Source organism: Centruroides vittatus, unplaced genomic scaffold, assembly GCF_030686945.1.
Source record: "Centruroides vittatus isolate TY-2023 unplaced genomic scaffold, ASM3068694v2 contig_1035, whole genome shotgun sequence".
Classification (NCBI taxonomy): Eukaryota; Metazoa; Arthropoda; class Arachnida; order Scorpiones; family Buthidae; genus Centruroides; species Centruroides vittatus.
In genome coordinates, this window is record NW_027120673.1 from 1,129,469 (window position 1) to 1,148,005 (window position 18,537).

At 31.4% G+C, this 18,537-nt stretch overlaps 1 protein-coding gene across 14 annotated transcripts in view; it reads left to right on the forward strand.

The window, feature by feature from the left end:
- Positions 1 to 18,537, forward strand: part of LOC136969221 (tensin-1-like) — a 221,473-nt gene that overhangs the window by 178,803 nt on the left and 24,133 nt on the right. For 11 of the 14 annotated variants that reach the window (XM_067263326.1, XM_067263351.1, XM_067263314.1 and 8 more), the window contains 5 exons: positions 1,639 to 1,662; positions 1,760 to 2,124; positions 3,883 to 3,989; positions 10,932 to 11,076; positions 15,434 to 15,476. In XM_067263326.1, the coding sequence (XP_067119427.1) occupies positions 1,639 to 1,662; positions 1,760 to 2,124; positions 3,883 to 3,989; positions 10,932 to 11,076; positions 15,434 to 15,476 (684 nt within the window). The remainder of the gene's footprint in view (positions 1 to 1,638; positions 1,663 to 1,759; positions 2,125 to 3,882; positions 3,990 to 10,931; positions 11,077 to 15,433; positions 15,477 to 18,537) is intronic. The other 3 variants (XM_067263345.1, XM_067263331.1, XM_067263336.1) reach the window with 3 other exon arrangements.

Here is an 18,537-nt window from a genome sequence, read left to right on the forward strand (position 1 = left end):
ATGGAACATGCAGAAGAAAACCTGTGGCTTTCCATTTCTTCAAAAATTGTAACCTGAAGCAGGTCTTAGATGTGGACTGAAAGCATTTGTTTTTCTTAACTATCATCAGTCTGCTGGGAGAATTTCAAGATTAGAGAATTTTTATCCATAAAGGGTGGAAGAGAAAACAGAAGAATAGAGATAGTTTAAATTAAATGAATGTTGTTCTAAAATAGAAAAGATGGTTGTATTTAAATTTACTTTGGCGATGTGTTTCAAATAAGATTTGTTCAAATAGATATTTGAAAAGATTGTTTTTTGAGTGATAGTGACTCTGAGGATGGACAGAATGGTCCAAAAGCACTTAGTTTGATTTGTTTTTTATGAACTTAGTTCAAACAGGTGTGAAAATATGTAGAAAGGTATGAAGAAAGGTAATGTGAGATTGGTCATATTATGGAATTAGATTATACATATAATTTTAGTCTAATTAATTCAAAGGATTTGAATATTTGAAAAATGAGATATTTCCATGGCAATCCAACATTTGTTTGTTTAAAACACTTTAAAAAAAATGTGAGTTAAGACTGTTCAAATTCAAAACATTTGGATTGTGTGTGTTCATCTGTAATTGGATGTCAGACTAATATTTCTCACACGAACAGTACATGTGCAAGATAAGGTTCACTACACAGATATCAGAAATGAATGCACCTGCAATCTTGCAAACAAGCCATAAAGTTTATAAAGAACTTATTTAGACCTGAAAATTCATAGAATATATATATTGAAAATAGTCAAATTTACAAAGTATGCAATATGTAGTAAAATATGTGTTATCAAACAATGTTAATTTCATCCACTTGGACTCAAATTGTTTTTACATCAGGGTTTTAACATCTTAGCATTTAAGGTAAACACCATGCATTGCATACAAATCTGACCCTTAGTTATAATACTTATAATATTATGTTTTTTAAATTTAATTAAAAAACATTAATTCAAGATTTCAAATTTTTGTCTTTTTCTTATAAATATTTACAAGTCACAAATTAAAAAACATGCCTCTGCTCTGGCTCAGTAACTAATTCCTGCCATGCAGGCACATTTGTGACATCACTGCTAAATGACATATGATGAAATGCTTGGGCACAATGCCATTTCAAGCATTTCATCTTATCATGAGATGTGGCAGCTGAATGAGTAGAACTACTCTCTGAGTGGGAGGAAGCAATGCACTGTTTAATAGTGCTGTTGCAGGAGGTTTCCATGGCAAAGAACTGCCTTAATATAATTGTTTTTAGTTTCTATAATGTTTTGATTAGTATCGGATTTGATTGGACGATAAAAATATTATTTAATTGTATATAATAATTCATATAATTACTATGTAATAAAAATAAAATCAAGAAAGAAAACTGCTTATTAGGAGCTGTCACTATCAATTTCTAAGATGCTAAAAATCTTACTCTTTCATTTACTGTCTATTAGGAACTCACTGAAGAAGGAATCTGACTGAATTAATGAGTCAGATAATATTTTATATAAAAATTTAGAGTTTTCTTTCTATTCTTATAATTATTGAATGCAAATTTTAAGACTCATATGCCTTTACTATCTGTATAAAACTTACATATAAAATTCCTTATCAAATTACAGATTTTTTCAACTGTCTGACTTAGGGTAAATATTTAGTCTTGATAATGTTAAGTAATTAAATTTCATGTATTTCAAATTGTTCTAATAGGTGAAACTAATTATTATATTATTTACATTTTAGATATCAAGAATGGCAAAATCAGAATCGAATTCTTGTACGACATCGATCAGATACATCTTATGATCGTGATCGCCCATCCTTTTCAAAGAACATTCAAACAAAAGACTTCAAGAAATGTAGAGAGTTAGAACCTTTAACATTAGAATATCGGTCAATGTACCAATTTGTACCTCAGCAATCTCACTTACAAAATAATTTATCACATAGAGACCAATCCAATATTGGTGAAATGCCTGCAGATAACATTGATGCACAGCAGTCTGGTGACTCTCGGGATTCTCATGGACTTTTAACATTATCTCATGAACCGAATTCTTCAAGTCAGTTGCACTCTACTGATCAGTCTGCAATTAGTCCAGGTTTGTGTATGTATGCAAACAAATCTATTTCAAAATATTCTTAAAATATAAATGTTAAATAATTTTTAATTTGATCATTTTTTAGTATATTAAAGCATAAATTAAAAACTAAATATAATAATATATAAAAATAATTTTATTATTTACGTGTTTTTATTTTTTTTGCTTCCTTTATAAACATCATTCATTATGTTTATTGTACTGTATTTAATAATTTTATGTTACTTACCGACAAAAATTATTTTAAATTTGTTCATAGTGCATGATTAAAATAAAAAATTTACATTTTAATTTAACATTCCAGAATTTAGATAAATTTATTATTTTTTAAATTTATACTTACATATAAATGATTGGAAATGTTTTTAAATAAAATTAGGACTGAAACTAATAAACTCAATAAAAGCATTATTTTCATTTTGGTAATATTTCTATTCCTAATGAATCCAAAAGTCTTACCAATTATTAACACTGATTACTTTTCTACTTTAAAAACTCTCCTATAAATGATTCCTCATGTAGAAGAAATAAAATTATATATATATATATATATATTATTTAAAATTAACCTGTTAGAAATTTATTAATAATTTATGTTAATTTTTGTTCCAGATTTTCAGTGTTTATGAAGCACAAATTTCTATAACTGAATCATTTGTTATGATACTTGTATAGCTATTTAAAGGCAAAACCGATCCAATCCATATATTTTGAAAATATTTATATTGTTTAAGAAACTTATTAAATAACTTATAACTACTACTTTTTAATTTAAATTCTGTAATACAAAGAATTTAAATCATAAAAATTAGTTAAAAGTCAAAGTAACAAAGTCATTTCTTTTACAATTTATAAATATTTGTATTAATTAACTTTATTTTAAATTTTTTTAATAAGTGAACTGAAAAGAAAATAAGAAAAAGTTTTTCAGTTTTTTAAGAAAATTTTAAAATCTTTATTAAAGAATCTATTTTAAATCTGTTATAAATATTTTATGAAAATATTATTCAATTTATTGAAATAACAGAACCAGAATTCTGTGTATTATATGGTTTTCTCAATATTTATCCATTTTGGGTGAACTGAACCTGCTATAAGGTAGGCCAATTTGGATGAGGGATGTGAACTGATGCCCCAATCTAATCTGTCTATGAAAAATCATCAGGATTCAGATCAGACTGAAATCTAGATCCCTTACAGCAGTGTTTTTCAACCATGGGCCCATAGACTGGTGTCATTCTGGGGAAAAAATCTTACAAGTCTGGAGAAAAATATTTGAATGTAATGAAATTGGCATGGTTGATTACAGATGACATTTAAATAGTAATCTAGAGTTACTGTATGTACTTTGTTATATACAACAACTTTAGGTAAGCATATATAAACTTGATAAATAAGCAAAGTTTATAGTCACATATAATTATTTGGTCCATGTAAAATTATCCATAATTTTACTGTCCTTGATGAGAAAAAGATTGAAAAACACTGCTTTTCAACAAGCTACTGAGAGATTTATTTTCAGAAGTTTATAAACTTCAGATTATCTTTTGAAAATAGTCTGTAAATATATTTAAAATATAAAAAGATTTATATTCTGAATTTATACCAATTATTCTGAAATACATTCCAAAAAACATTAGAATAAATTTTAGTACTCAGAATTTTTTTATATTTGAATAAAAGCAAAAGTATGATTTTCAAAAATTATATAAAGTTATAATTCATTATAAAATAATCTTTTAATTAAAAAAAATGCAATTTCAGCATCATACAGATTAGAAGAGTTGCAACAGTCATTGTTAGCTATGTCTGCTCCATCCTATCCACCTCCACAGCCACCACAACCATATGCTCAGAGTACTCCAAATCAGGTATGAACTAATTTCTGAACAGCGATCACAATATTCTCTACACTAAAAATAGAATTAAAACAATATTTTTTGAATCAATGAATATATATAATTTCTGTAATAGAAAGTAGAAACATACACCCAGTTAATCTTCACTAACTCATACTAATAGGGTGAAGGTTGTCTAGGTTTATGAAAGTTTGAGTTAGAGATGTTTTCTGTGATGACTTGGTAAACAAGAAGGTGGTGTACAGTAGAGTAATTTATTATGTTTAGCTCTATACAGAAGTTTTACTGAGTTTTAGTAGGATAATTATACTGCTGAATTTATTACTTTTCCAGCTGTTATATATAACAGAGGGAAAGTATGGTGATTGGTCAAAAAAATCACCTCCAAGATTTTTACATTTTTGGGCTAAAGATACCTTGAAATGTCAAGAAATACAAAAAATTTCAGTTGTTTGTTTTCCTGTATGTATGGATGTTAGTGTGTATGGGGCATGATTTTGTTCACCCTGTTTGAAGCTTAAAAACTTCTGTGCTTGTTGTCAAAAATTTCTGAAATTTTGCAGGGAGGTTTGTTTATTAGGGGGATTGATACTATTAAATTTTGGTAATTTAAAGATTGAGGGGGTGGGGAGATAAAGGGGGTTGGGTATCTCCAGTAGGATTAGACTTAATGACGATTTTACTTGTTATTAGCATTTACAATTTTTTATAAAACTTGCTCAGGGTCCAGGTGGTGCAACTGGCAAGCGGAAGTTGTGGATTTAGTCCCACCCCTAGTCAGTTCTTTTATTCCAGAATGTTCTAAATTATTTATTAATTTAGTTAAGAGATGACGCCTAATGCCTCACTAGTGACAAATTACTTTATATTAATCATTTAATTAGCCAATTATAGTCCAATCTTTAAGGAGATCATGGGTAATTCATTATATACTCATCGGGATTAGAGATGTTTATTATCTATATTTTTATAAAACTCATCCCTACCCTCAAAATTAAACTTTTTGTCATTTTATATTAGTTAAAAATATAAAATATAACAGATGGTGCCATCAAATGTTACCAAGAAAGTTAAGCAACTCATTGCTCGTTTTTTTAATAGGAAATGAACTCAAAAAATTTCATGACAGTATACAGCATTATACTTACTAACTAATAATATAATGCAGAATATTGCAGACTTCCAGCTATTTAAAACATCCATTAATTATAATTTTTGTACTGACATAAAAATTTAAATCATGGTACAATTTTTCAAAAAATTTTGTCAGAGTTATGAAAAGTCGGTTAGTGGGGTTGATGTTAAAAATAAAAAAACAGAATTTATTAAACTATTTCTTTTAATCTTTAGATAAAGGCTACATGACATACAACAGAGAGAAAACAAAACTGAAAACATCATAAAACTTCAGAGTGCCACCAGCGCTTGAAGACAAGTATATAAAAATACAACAAACTAAATAATGTTGGCAGATTATATGAGCCATTGATTTTGAAAGTGGGGCAAGTCCATTTTGTGAAAAAAATAGTTAAAGCTGATTCTTATTACAAATTTACATAAATTTTATGTTTTTAATCAATTCACAATAAATATCTTATAATATCAGTATAAATTTGTCACTAGTAATTTATATTGTCAACAATATTTATTGTGAGTTAATTTTGAAAGTGAAGCAAGTCCACTCTAAAGAAAAATATAAAGATATGATGGATTTATTACCCTGTGTATTACACATTCATTATGAATACTTTAAAAATCTACATCATCTGAACTAAGAAATATAATTATATGCATGCAACTTATTACTGAATATTTTTTCTTATTTTATCCACTATTTCCTATAAAATTAAATTTATTTTTCAAAACACACACTCTATAACCAATAACCGGTGTGAAATATCCAAAACTGGCAAATGTTTTCGATGCCTCTCCTGGGCTCTTCCTCAGGCTAAATTTGTTTTTCGTTGGAACTGGATTCTTTCATTCGAATGTTTTTAAATAGGAACGTGCTCTGCTTCCTGAAGCTTGAATATGGAAGGAAACCATATGCCGTTTCAAAATTAATTTGCTTTTTTACCAATGGGGATACGATATACATACCTTATAGTAATTACATGTATCACTTAACAATTTATGATTTATCTTCTAATAAATATTGCCAAGCCATTGAGAGAGTCATTTCATCCTTAAAATTAATGCAAGTTAATTTGCAATTGGCTTTAAAAAATTTCCATCGCTTCCAAAGTTCTTAGACATTCTTGATGCTAGGTGGTGTGGATAACCTGTGCCTCATTAAATATTGGTGTGTGATGAATGAAGCGCGATAGGAATACACAGACACGTGAATTCAATTAAAACAAATTTAATTTCGCGACCAATAATATATACAGATGAGTTCTTTTTGGATTCCCTCAGTCCAATTTCTCTTACTGTCCGATCGTAACAATAATCCAAGTAGTTTACCTTCTTTTCAACTACTTGCCCGACAATACTAATAAAACCCGCGCGATCCTTAACTAACTTAAACCTAAAGATAGAAAAGTATAAAGATAAGGAAGTGAGAAGAATTGATAGGATAGTGGGGTACCCTTTGTTCTCGCTGAACTCCGATGCCGGCTGGTGGTTTATTCGGCGTGTCTCTGGGTTCGTCAACGTTTTAACAAAAAATCTTTTAGGATAAATTCTGGTCAGTTTCTTTGATTCTACGGTCTGGATCCTCACCTCACGGCTCTCTATTCGGCCCTCGTGGAATTCCCTCTCACGAGCTCGCTGTTCTCGTCCGTGCTTCCTCGTGTCCGGCCAGAGAAAAAGTGACCTTTTGTGACCCAGATTTTACTCGTCCTCCCCTCGAACTCTTTGTTCCACCCGACCCCCTGGTGGGTGGGGAGTGGGAAGCCCGTGTTCCCAGAAGCCAGAACAATGAACAAAGGAAGTTAGAAAGAAGGGTTAAGAAGGAGAGAAAATTATTAAAACTAATTAAATCTAAAATACATGTACAAAAATATGGCGTACAGCCACAGGTGTTATGCCCGGGTTTGTCACATACATAGACAATGCCATCCTACATTTATTGTGGGTGATATCTAACTTATGCTCCTTTACCCTAGTGGCTAATGGACGTTTGGTGGACCCTATGTAAATTAATTGCCTATCCCATCTGTCGTCCTTCAAAGGGATGCTATATATTCCCGGAAGCCTGTTCGGATTATGGGTGTCCTTTCCATTTCTCAATAAACTGTATATGGAAGGGCTTCTTCTGTATGCAATCTTAATTCCTGTTTTCTTTGCAATTGCATTATATATTGTTTTTAGTTATGGGTTGTACGTTATCGGGATTCTTTCTTTGTTTTCTTCATTAGTAACTCTTTTTAACACCCTTTCCTCATCCGTAGTATTTTGTATACGGAGGTGCTGATTACATAAGTTGTTTATAATGCTGCCATAACCATGTTCTCTTGAAACGTTTCCAATATACAATAATTCTTGGCATAGTGTGTTGGTTGTGGAAGAGTGAGTATAGGCTCTTTCTACTAAAGCCTTGAACGCCACTATTTTATAAGAGTACGGGTCACAAGAATTAAATGGTATGTATGTTGGTATAGCTGTGGGTTTTCTATAGACTCCAGTCTGTATTATCCTTTCTTTAATCTCTATTTCTATATCAAGAAGTGGATTTTTTCTTTACTATGCTGCTCCATTTCCAAGTATAGGCCATAAAGGTTGTTGTTCATTGCTACCTTAAATTGCTCTAGATCTGGTATTGTTTTCCAGAGGATTATAATATCGTCTATATATCTTCTGTATAGAACTATGTTTGGGAGAAAGGAGGGTAGGGTCTTGGTTTCCAATGTCTAATTACCATTTCACATAAGTCTCCGGATAATGAACTTCCCATGGGTACACCCCTCTCTTGCGCATATATAGTTCCTTTGCACTGGAATACTGAACTGTAACAGGCTAAATGGGCTAATTCTAGTACATCTTGGTGCAGATTAGCATTGTCCACTTTTTCGATAAGGAAATCCCTCAGTGCACAAAAATCATGGTTGAATTTTTATCAAGGGGTATAATGATCTAGAATTCCATACCATGGCATAACCGGGCGTAACCGTTAAAAGACTACCGATTCAAAGTCTCAAGTCCAAAAGAATTGGTGGTTAATATGAACCTAGGTATACAAAATGGCGACCGTCGACAATAACCTAAACGCGCCTATATTTAAACTTTTTTAAAACTAAAACATTTTTAAAACGTAAATTTGCTACTTACTTTTTCCCTTGCTTTTGGTTTTTTTTTCTACTCTTGGACCAGAAACAAAAAATAAAAAAGTCGTCATACTACCTATAAATTCAATCGATGCATGGACGAAGTGAATTACGAGATTCTATACATCAGTGGTTCGGAACAAAATTTGCCTGTATTGTACATAAATTTTACTCCTCTTAAGAACTGCAGTCTTACGATTCACATCTCTCGCCTTTTCATCTACCATAGGCAGCGTCGCATAGAGGTTGGCACCTATGATTCACGGCCATTTACCCTTCCATGTGTCGTTCACGTCGTCTTTCGAGTCGGAAATCACTATTACATATCCTTGGTTATGACAAATTTAACACGTTTAACACACATTTGCACACTTTTAAACACATTTAACACATTTGTGCACTTTAAACGCAAATTTGAACCACATATAAACCCTTTACAAAATTTTTATTTCACTTACACGATGTTAACACACCTTTAATACACTTTTATGATATTTAACATGCATTAAACACATTAAGGACACGTTTAACATGTTAATTACCATTGACAAACTTTCCTCCTCGATAACTTTAGACTTCGAGTAAATTGTACAAACTAAAAACATACAGACACTTTTAAAAAATTAACAACGTGCATAATCCGTCTACATCGTAACCAAAATTCAAAATTCACATTACTTTTTATGTTTCCTGAATGGAATTTTTGATGGATATTTGCATACGAAGGCATCATTACTATCAGCACCATCTACATTTCTTTTCTAAAAACACTTGCCATCGAGGTTACCGGAAACGCCGCCATTTTGTATACCTAGGCTCACATTAACCGAATTGGTAATAAAACTCAAGGACATAAACACGCCTGGTAGCACAAAACACACATTTTAATGGCTTGATGTTGAGGCCATATTTTTGTAGTTTTGTGAAAAGAATCTTTAGGTGTTCCTTATGTTCTTCCTTTGAGCTAGATGCCACCAGTATATCATCTACAAAGACATAGATGCCTCTTAGGCCTCTTGTTACTTCATTGATAAAATGCTGAATTGTTGCTGCTGCATTGCAGTGGCCAAATTGCATCCTTATGCTCTTGAACAACTCAAATGGTGTTGTGATGGCTGTCTTGTGCGCATCTGGTGGTGTATCGGAATCCTACCAGTCGCCATTCCCCATTTTCTTTCTTTTTCACGACATGTCACAGATCTAGCACGTGCTGTATTTCCTGTGGCAATTTTCAAACATTTGGGGGCCAGATGGTGAGGTCATGCACTTGCTGGTGGGCCAAAGGTATCTATGTAATGGACCACTGAGTGTTTCACTGGTTGTTCTGTTGAGGAGTTCTGGTGATGCTGAGAAACTTTCATAATAAGTTGTGGAAAACCTTGTTGTCCATGACTCATTTTTGTCTCTTTCCCTTTTCCTTAACTCCAGAGATTTCTTGCACCTTGGTATCTCTGTGTAAAAAAGAAAGGCAACCTACTTAGTACTGCATCTGCTGGTGATTGATTCTCTTTGGATTGATGAATCTCCGTTTCTTTGTATCACAGATTCTGGGCTCACTTGCGGTCATCCATGTCATCCTGGTCCTTGGGTTGTACTTCAGTCTTTCTGATGAGGGTTTTCTTTGCTTTCAAAGTCTCCCCCCCCAATACTGTGCAGGAATCTCCTAATCCCATCAACTGCACCAGTAAATTTCAGATTGTGCTGTCAGATTTCTGGATTTGTAGTCCATCAGAAAGAACACCTTATAAGTCGTTTATCTCAGATCAGTCCATTTATTTTACAACTATTTACAGTATATACAGCAATACTTCTGGACTACCAACAACATAGTCTTAAACTCTGCCTTTTTCTTTTTTTTCAATTGGTCAAGTTGCTTTTTATCCAACTTTGAGATTTGTTGGCCATTCAATCCAGAGCTGGGTCAGTAGTTTTTCTTTGGGTCTGCCTCGTTTGGCACACCTATCTCAACTTGTTCAGGATTACTCACACTAACTGAACCCCTCCAGAAAATGGGTTCTGATGAGTGAAAACCTGAATCACTTTCTCTCTACTCTTTAGGCCTCCTTGACATGTCAAATCTGATTTTTTTTTGACATAAATTTGTCTATAGTTGTGTATTTTCAAAACAAAAGAGAAAAATCCATAGATGACCATGTAGAAATTATTGTGTGAGATTGATTACTTGAATATAAGATGCCATTGAATCTTAAACGTAATATGTTTTTGCTTGGAATTTTGCAGACTGATATCTGTTCATGAGTCATTGACTGTCAGTCTACAGATTACTCACAACCTCAAGTAACACTGGTTTAAAAGAAATCAGTTTTAAATCTTTTCAGATACACTGTATATATCTTTTCTTAAAAAAGCAATTCCTATTTATTTCATACGGTTTTGAGTTATTTTCTACGTGAGACTTTTTTATGCGGTCCCTATCCACTGCACAAAAACAGGTTTGAGTGTATGCCACAAAAAAACAAAGCAACTATACCATAGCTCATCAAATTCAAAACTAGCCAGTTTCAAAAATAACCAGTTTTCTGGTAATTTGGGATTTCTGGAAGCCAAATATTTGGTCCAATACTGTATTATTTGAATATTTAAAAATATAAATCTTAGCTTTTATAAATATGAGTGTAATATTTTAACTATTAATATTTTAAAATGAATATACATTTTAAATTAACAGTGTGTTAATGATGGTGGAGGAAATGTTCCTGTTTGGTCTCCATCTTTTGTTTGTAGTAGTCCTTCTTCAAGTCCGACAAGAAATGGAGACCGTCCATTAACTCCAGCCTTTCCATTGCAACCACTTACCCCATATATCAATCGAGGTGAGTAATTCTGCTTTATTATTAATACAGGAAATTATTTGTTTCTTCATTTTTTCAAGTTTTTCTCATTCTATTTAAACATTGCTTTTGAATTTAGAAATAAAATGTTTATTAAAAATGTACACACAATTCTTCATTTACACAGTGAACTGATTCTATATAAATATAAATCAAACAAATCAACAGTCAGGTGCATCATCAGAAAATTTCCAGAGGATGTCTAGTGGATTAAGAAACAGCATGTTATGTATACAGTTGAAACCTGTTTATCTCAAAATTTATTTTCTCCCCTGCATTTTCATGCTAAATTCAATATATTTTTCATGTTTATCTCAATTAATTTTCTTCCAAAACCTTTCTGTCCCAAATTATGGATTGAAGTGTCAATTACAATTTCAAAGCTCAGTGACTACATTTTGATAACATAAATTTTAGTTGAGAAACATCTCTTGCAATACAGTATATACTGTAGGTGCAATTAATGCTGCTTTTCTCTGATTGGCTACAAATTTGACTTTCTTTTATTGGTTGAAGTAAGTCAGGCATCAGACTCTATTGACAAACTATTTCTGTTAAGACACATCAGAAATGTTTTATTTATACCTAATATAGGTATGCACTGTACTTGCTGTTGTATTAATAAAATACTGTACCTCCGATCACTGTAATAGGTTAATAGGTTTGAGGTAAACTGTAATCTCTGTATAACAAATTTTTTTCCTCATTTCTTTGAGATTTGAGATAGACAGGTTCAACTATATATCATTTATAAAAAAAAATGCTTTTACGACTATTGATTATATTGAAAACATTTTTGATCAATAAGCAATGAATTGTTAATGATAGACTTTTTTCACTAATATTGGGACTATTACATAAGTTTATCAGAAAGTTCTGTCCATTTTTGGATTAAAAAAAAATAATACATTTTCAATACATTTATTGATATTTACTGAACAATATAATTTCCATCATTACTAATGACCTATTCCCAGCATGATGGTAATTTGTGGATTCCATTTCTATAGAACGCTTTATCTTTGAAAGCAAAAATCTCAAGCAGTGCTTGGCTGACATCTGCTTCATTTTTGAATTTTATTCTTGTCAAAAAACTTTGCAGAGAAAGAAACAGGTGATAATCGGATGGTGCTAGGCCTGAAGAGTATGGTGGATGTGACAGAATTTCCCAGCTTATCGCTGCAATTTTCTGGTGAGTCTCCAAAGCAGCATGTGGCCTGGCATTGTCATGGTGCAGTATGATTTGCCCCTATTGACCAGTGCCAGTCTCTTTTCCTTGAGTGTTTTGTTCAAATCATCCATTTGTCGACAATCCCTATAGACCTGGAGGCAATTGAAAAATACTGGATGTACCATTCCAACCATACTGCAATTCATGACTGATAACAAAAACCCGATTCCATTCAGTACATAGCAGAGGAAATTACTAAACACGGACTGAACAAAACCAACATGTACAACTCAATCCACCCAATTCTCATCAATCAGAAGTGGATCTTGTTCCAACCTCAGAGGACCATGTCAATGGCATCTGAATTTATATGGACAGGTCTAAGAGTGCACAGGGAGTAGGGGCTTCATTTGTTGTTCTTAATTAATGACACCAACAGGATCACTCATCAGACCTATTAGAGGCTGGATACCCACTGCATCATCAATCAAGTGGAAAGTCTTGCCAACCAGAAGGATCTCCACTACACTAATCAAAACTTTAACAATAGGACAGCACAACACATCATCATCTACAGCAACAGTAAGACAGCCCTCCTCCAATTAAAATATATGAATATCAAGTACATCATCATTAAGAACACAATCTCTCTCATTGCTGTCTCACCACCAAGCACATTCACACCACTTTTTGCTGGATTAAGGGCCACTTGACAGTTGTTGGCAACGAAATAGCTGACTTCCTAGCCAAGAAAGCCACTGGCCACCAGCTTATTACATTCGATGCTATACCGACCAGCTGGATCAGGGACAGGCTTCAAGACCACACTTTTCAGCTATGGCAAAAAAGATGGGACTCCAACTGGTAGGACCACTTTTGGCTTCCTTCCAAATCTCCAATCCAGAAGAAAAATGAACTTCTACATACATCCCAAACTATCACTCAACTCAGTTTGTCACATGGCATGGGAATTTCAAAGACTACCTATGCAGGTTCTTTCTCAAAGGAGATGGGTTGTGCGACTGCATTTTGGACAATGAGACCCCCTCCATGTTGTCATCTTCCTGTGCTCAAAGTACAAAAACCAACAGAAGCTTCTGGCCAATGCAATGTACACTGAGGCCTACCACTGACCCTGCAACTACCTGGACTTCTTCAACACCAAGAACACCTTTGCAACCTTCTCAGCCAGCAGTCATCCTCCCAGACCTCACCTGTAGCAGGCCTTCAACTGCCCACTAGCCAACTTTCACCTGCTTGATGCTATTTCTTCATGCAAAGAGCACACTTTTGTTTGTTTCTTGCATTCATTCTTTGTTGCATGTTGGCACCTGTTTTACTGTATGTTATGCCTACTTTGTTTTGCGTTTGTGTTTTGATTAGCATGCCCACGTACCACACTCTCTGTCATGAGTCAGTGGTAGGGGGAAATTGTTATGTGTCACGCCTGCTCTGTTTTAGTCACACATAGTGTTGTGTTTTCATCACACCTTTATGTCCTGTTTTGTCACAAGTAGCTCCTGTCTTGTCATGCTGTTCTCTTTTAATTGCAGTGATCTAACCACTGCCATATCCAATGAGCAACTTAATATCTGTATTCAGCTGTGCTGTGACCCACACTATGTATGTAAGTTTTTTTTTGACCAGTAACAGAACAGATCCTGGTTGCCTGCTCAGGTGACACTTTCCACTTCTCCTTACTTCCTCTTTCCTCTCTCCCCACCCTCATAATCCTTCACTTCGAAGGCTAAGCCCATGGCATGGCCTCCTAATTCTTTACTTGTATTGTATTGTATTTGTCGACAATACATTTCCAAATTGAGCCTTTCTTTGGGTTTGAGAAGCTCATAGTGAATTGGTCCTTTGACATCCCACTATGTACAGTATATAGAATTCTCTTATTGAGGCTCAAGCTCAGTTTTGAGATGGAGGAAGAAAGTTGTTCACAATATGCTCTTTTTCTCACAATGTTCTCATATGCAATCCACTTTTCATCACCAGTTATTATCCTGTTTAAGAAAGGTTCATTTTTGTACCAAGCAAGCAGAGATGTGCAAATGACGACTCAAATGTGGTCCAAAATGGTTTATTGTGTTGAGTTGCGTTTTTCCATAATCTCCAATGTTATCAAAAAAGGATCTTGCTGTATAATGATCTTAACAATATCATCATCAATTAGAGATGATCTGCCAGAGTATGGCTTGTCATTTAGGTTGAAATTGCCTGTTTCAAATTTTTTTAACCATCTCCTGCACATTCTGTCAGAAACTGTATCTTCACCAAAAATGTTTACCAAATTTCTACACACTTCTGTGGCTTTTCTACCTGATTGGAATTCATACAGAATGCAATGCTGTAAATAAACAATAAAATAAATGCATATAAATAAATTTCATTCTAATGCAATTTATTTATATGCATACCTATTATCTGATGACATGTTGCTAGGTGTTGCTAGATGTTACTAATAGCTAATAAAATATAGTATTTAAAATATATATTTATGTATTTTATTTACTGTAAATACTTTAAAATTTATGGTACATATTTTGTCATTCACTTATTGTGTATGTATACTTTTGCAACACATTGTAAGTCCCAACTATATTATGATATTTATGATCTCATTTAAATTATAGAAACTGCTATTATTTTAAAGTTTGTTAACTTGAAAAAATTTTTCTCAGTCTCTTCCACTTTGAGTTATTTAGAGTCTGCTATATTAATGTAAGTGGTATCAGTTATAATTTATCTTAGTCACTTGTTTATACATTATCTGAAAAAATTGGACTAAAAGCAAAGGATTTTCTTGATGCTTTTCTTACTCATTCATTAAAAGAATTAATTTATTATTCAAATTGATTTTTTTTTAAACTAAGGATTCTCAACACATTTGCTTATGAAATGTTTGGTATATTGTTGGTTAATTAATATCTGTAGTAATTCAAGTATTAATGATGTTATTCATTTAGTAATCATGCCATATGTGATGGTAATGTTATTTATATTATATCTGCATATATCCAGTTGTCAACAGATGTTCTTTTAAAATAGGGCAACGTTAAAAAATTGTAATGTAATCAATTATTTCCATTAATTAAGAAATATTTTTTCTGATATACAATTTTTATTTTATTAATAAATTATAATTTATAATTTAAATGATAGAATCACCACCAGTTCCTCCAAGAAACCAGCCACAACCATCTCGGTAAGCAATTTGACTATTTAAATATTTTAAATTTATCAAATGCTATAAAATCTTAATGTATATTTTAAAAAATTTAATCATTACAAAAAAAAAATTTTATTCTATTAGTGCATATATTTTATTTAATAACTGATATTTTAAATTAAAAATTAATTGCTAAAAATTGCTTAAAAAGTTAAATAAAATTTTTTGGTACTTTTTAGTTTATTATTAATGCTAAGCAACAAAATTGTTTTATTGATGTTATATTGAATTAATGTATTAATAAATATAAATAATCTTACATTATTTTTATCTTGTAAGTAGTAATTATTAGTTAAAAGATAATTTTACACAAGATAATACCATAATTTTTGAAGGGAGGTTGATTTTTTCTTTCTTCATCTGAAAATATGAGTTTAAATTTCATTCATAACTTTTCTTTTCAAAACTAATTTGCTAATTTATTAAATAGTGATATGCCTATCTATTATATAACAAATTCCATCAATAGGTACTGTCTTTAATTTAATGTAATAGCAATTACAAATATAAAAATTGCATATGGCATAAATCTGTTTAGTATTGAGGAGCTCTCTCAGAAGTATTTTTTTTATTTAATTACAATAAATTTGGATTAATGAAGATTCAGCCATTTAAACATTTATACATAGCTGTTTTGATATGTTTCTATTCCATAATATAAATTTATCATTTTGAAATTCAGAAAAATTTCAATAAGACATCATTGAGAGTTGAAAAGAACTTGTAAGAGCTGTGTATTTGAAAAAAATGATCTGAGTCAAAATTTTGAATTATACAAGATGCATGGATTGAATACATTTGTAATTATTAACTTTTACCATTTAACTTAATTTTAATTAACAGACTTTTAGGATAAACTTACAACTATAAGATAAACTTAATAAATTAAGCAATACATAAATAATCCATTAAGAATAAATGCTTTTAATTGAAATTTTAAATAATTGAACATAAAAATTGAATGTATATTATTGTGATATCAACACAATGCCAGGCTTCAATTTTTCATCATCTTTTAATTTAAAAAATCTTCTGACTTCCAGTTCATACTTGAGATTCCAGACCTGATATACAGTTAATCTGGGCCTCCAGCCCTAAGCTTCCCATATCTGGTCTCAATTTTCATTTATCTAACTCTATTCACAAGATTAATGAAAGACAGTGGGGATGTACAGATCTGCAATATGAAAAAATTGCAGCCTAATAAAATAAAAGTGTCTACTATATAATTATATTTATAGTAGTATTAATTGTTATCAATGTAAATATATTCTAAATATTGCTTAAAAATTATTATTTCTAAGTATATTACTTAAAATGACAATTTAAAATCTTGACAACTTTAGAAAAAGTGAGAGAAGTAAAATAATATACTGTGAAAGAAATTATTTTAATGCATTAATTAAAATGCAATATGATAATAAATTACAGTGGAACCTTGCTTAATGAGCACCTTGCATAATGAGCAAAATAAATTGTAACAAAATTGATTCACTTAACGAATGATGTTTCACATAATGAGTGACGAAGAGAGGGAAAGTCCTGATTGTGCACATGCTCCATCAGTCTGTGTTTAGCACTCGTTCCGTTAGCATCTTACTCTCGCTTGTGATCATATATTTTTCCAAACTTATGTTCACACATATTACATATAAACATCAACAACCATCGCCCATTATATAATAAACATGTCAAATGATATGCCAAATTCTTGGGCTATGTGAAGGCTATAATTAAATATTAGAAATTAATTAATTTGACTAGAGGTAGGCAGTTATCCTGCCATCTCGTATTAAATTTAATGACCAATTCCTAATTAAATTTTAGAAATGTCTAAATAAAAAATTAATTAATTATAATTATTAAATTTAATATGAGATGGAAGCATAACTGCCTACCTCTAGTCAAATTAATTAATTTCTAATATTTAATTATAACATTTACATAGCCCAAAAATTCTGCATATTGTTTGGTTGTTTGAGACATATTTTTTTGATTTTTTTTGTTTTCTGTAAATCAAATTTGCATTACGGGTTGGTTAATTCCTTGCTAGAAGAAAAGATGATGATGATTCACACTCCTTAACAATGTATATTGCATAATTTTCTTTGAATAAACGTTATACATAAAATATTTGAGTATTTTTTCGGCGTGGAACGCATTATTGTATTTTACATTAATTTCTATGGGAAATATTGTTTTGCTTAACGAGTGTTTCACATTACGAGTAAAATTCTGGAATGAATTATGCTCGTTAAGTGAGGTTCCACTGTATAACTATATCATATGGTAAAGTGAAGATACTATTTTCAAAATATTCAAAAATTTTATGTAATAAAGTTTTGTATTTTTGCAAACTGTCAGAAGTAAAACAATGTATGAACTATGTACAGTAGATTGTTATATTTGAAGAGGTTTAGATCCAAAAACCCTCCAAAAAGTGATTGATAGGTTAAATAAATCACTGTTTATGGCAAATATCAAATACTTTCTTCAAAGCTATCATCCTATTTCTGGATTAAAGAAATTTTTTTTCAGTATTACTAAGAGTATGCCAGAAATCAAAATAGTTAAAATCTTCCAAGTAAAAAATTACCTATTAATCCTTAAGGGCAAAGTTTCCTAAGTAGATTTTTTTTGGATTGTTTTGTTTTCTAATGTATAGGGATGTAAACTAAAAATATGCTCAATTTTAGCAGGCATATTTGTTAATTTTTTAAAAATAGATTTGAGAACATGCTAGCATAGATTTAAATTAATGTTCTCATAGCAACAATATTGCAAACGTAAACAAAATGTGACAGCTTAATGCAGAGCAAAGAAGAAATATACTTGGCAAATTTTACAAAAGTGGCAGAGTCAACCTTTTATTAGAAGATGCTCATCTGCTTCACTATGCAAAATGTTACAGGACTTCCTTCCGGCGACAGCACAAATAAAAAAGTATAATTTGATAAAATTTCCAGGACTATAATTGTAAAATTAATATACATTTTAAGACTATACAACAAATACTCTGCTGTAAAACTATTATTTT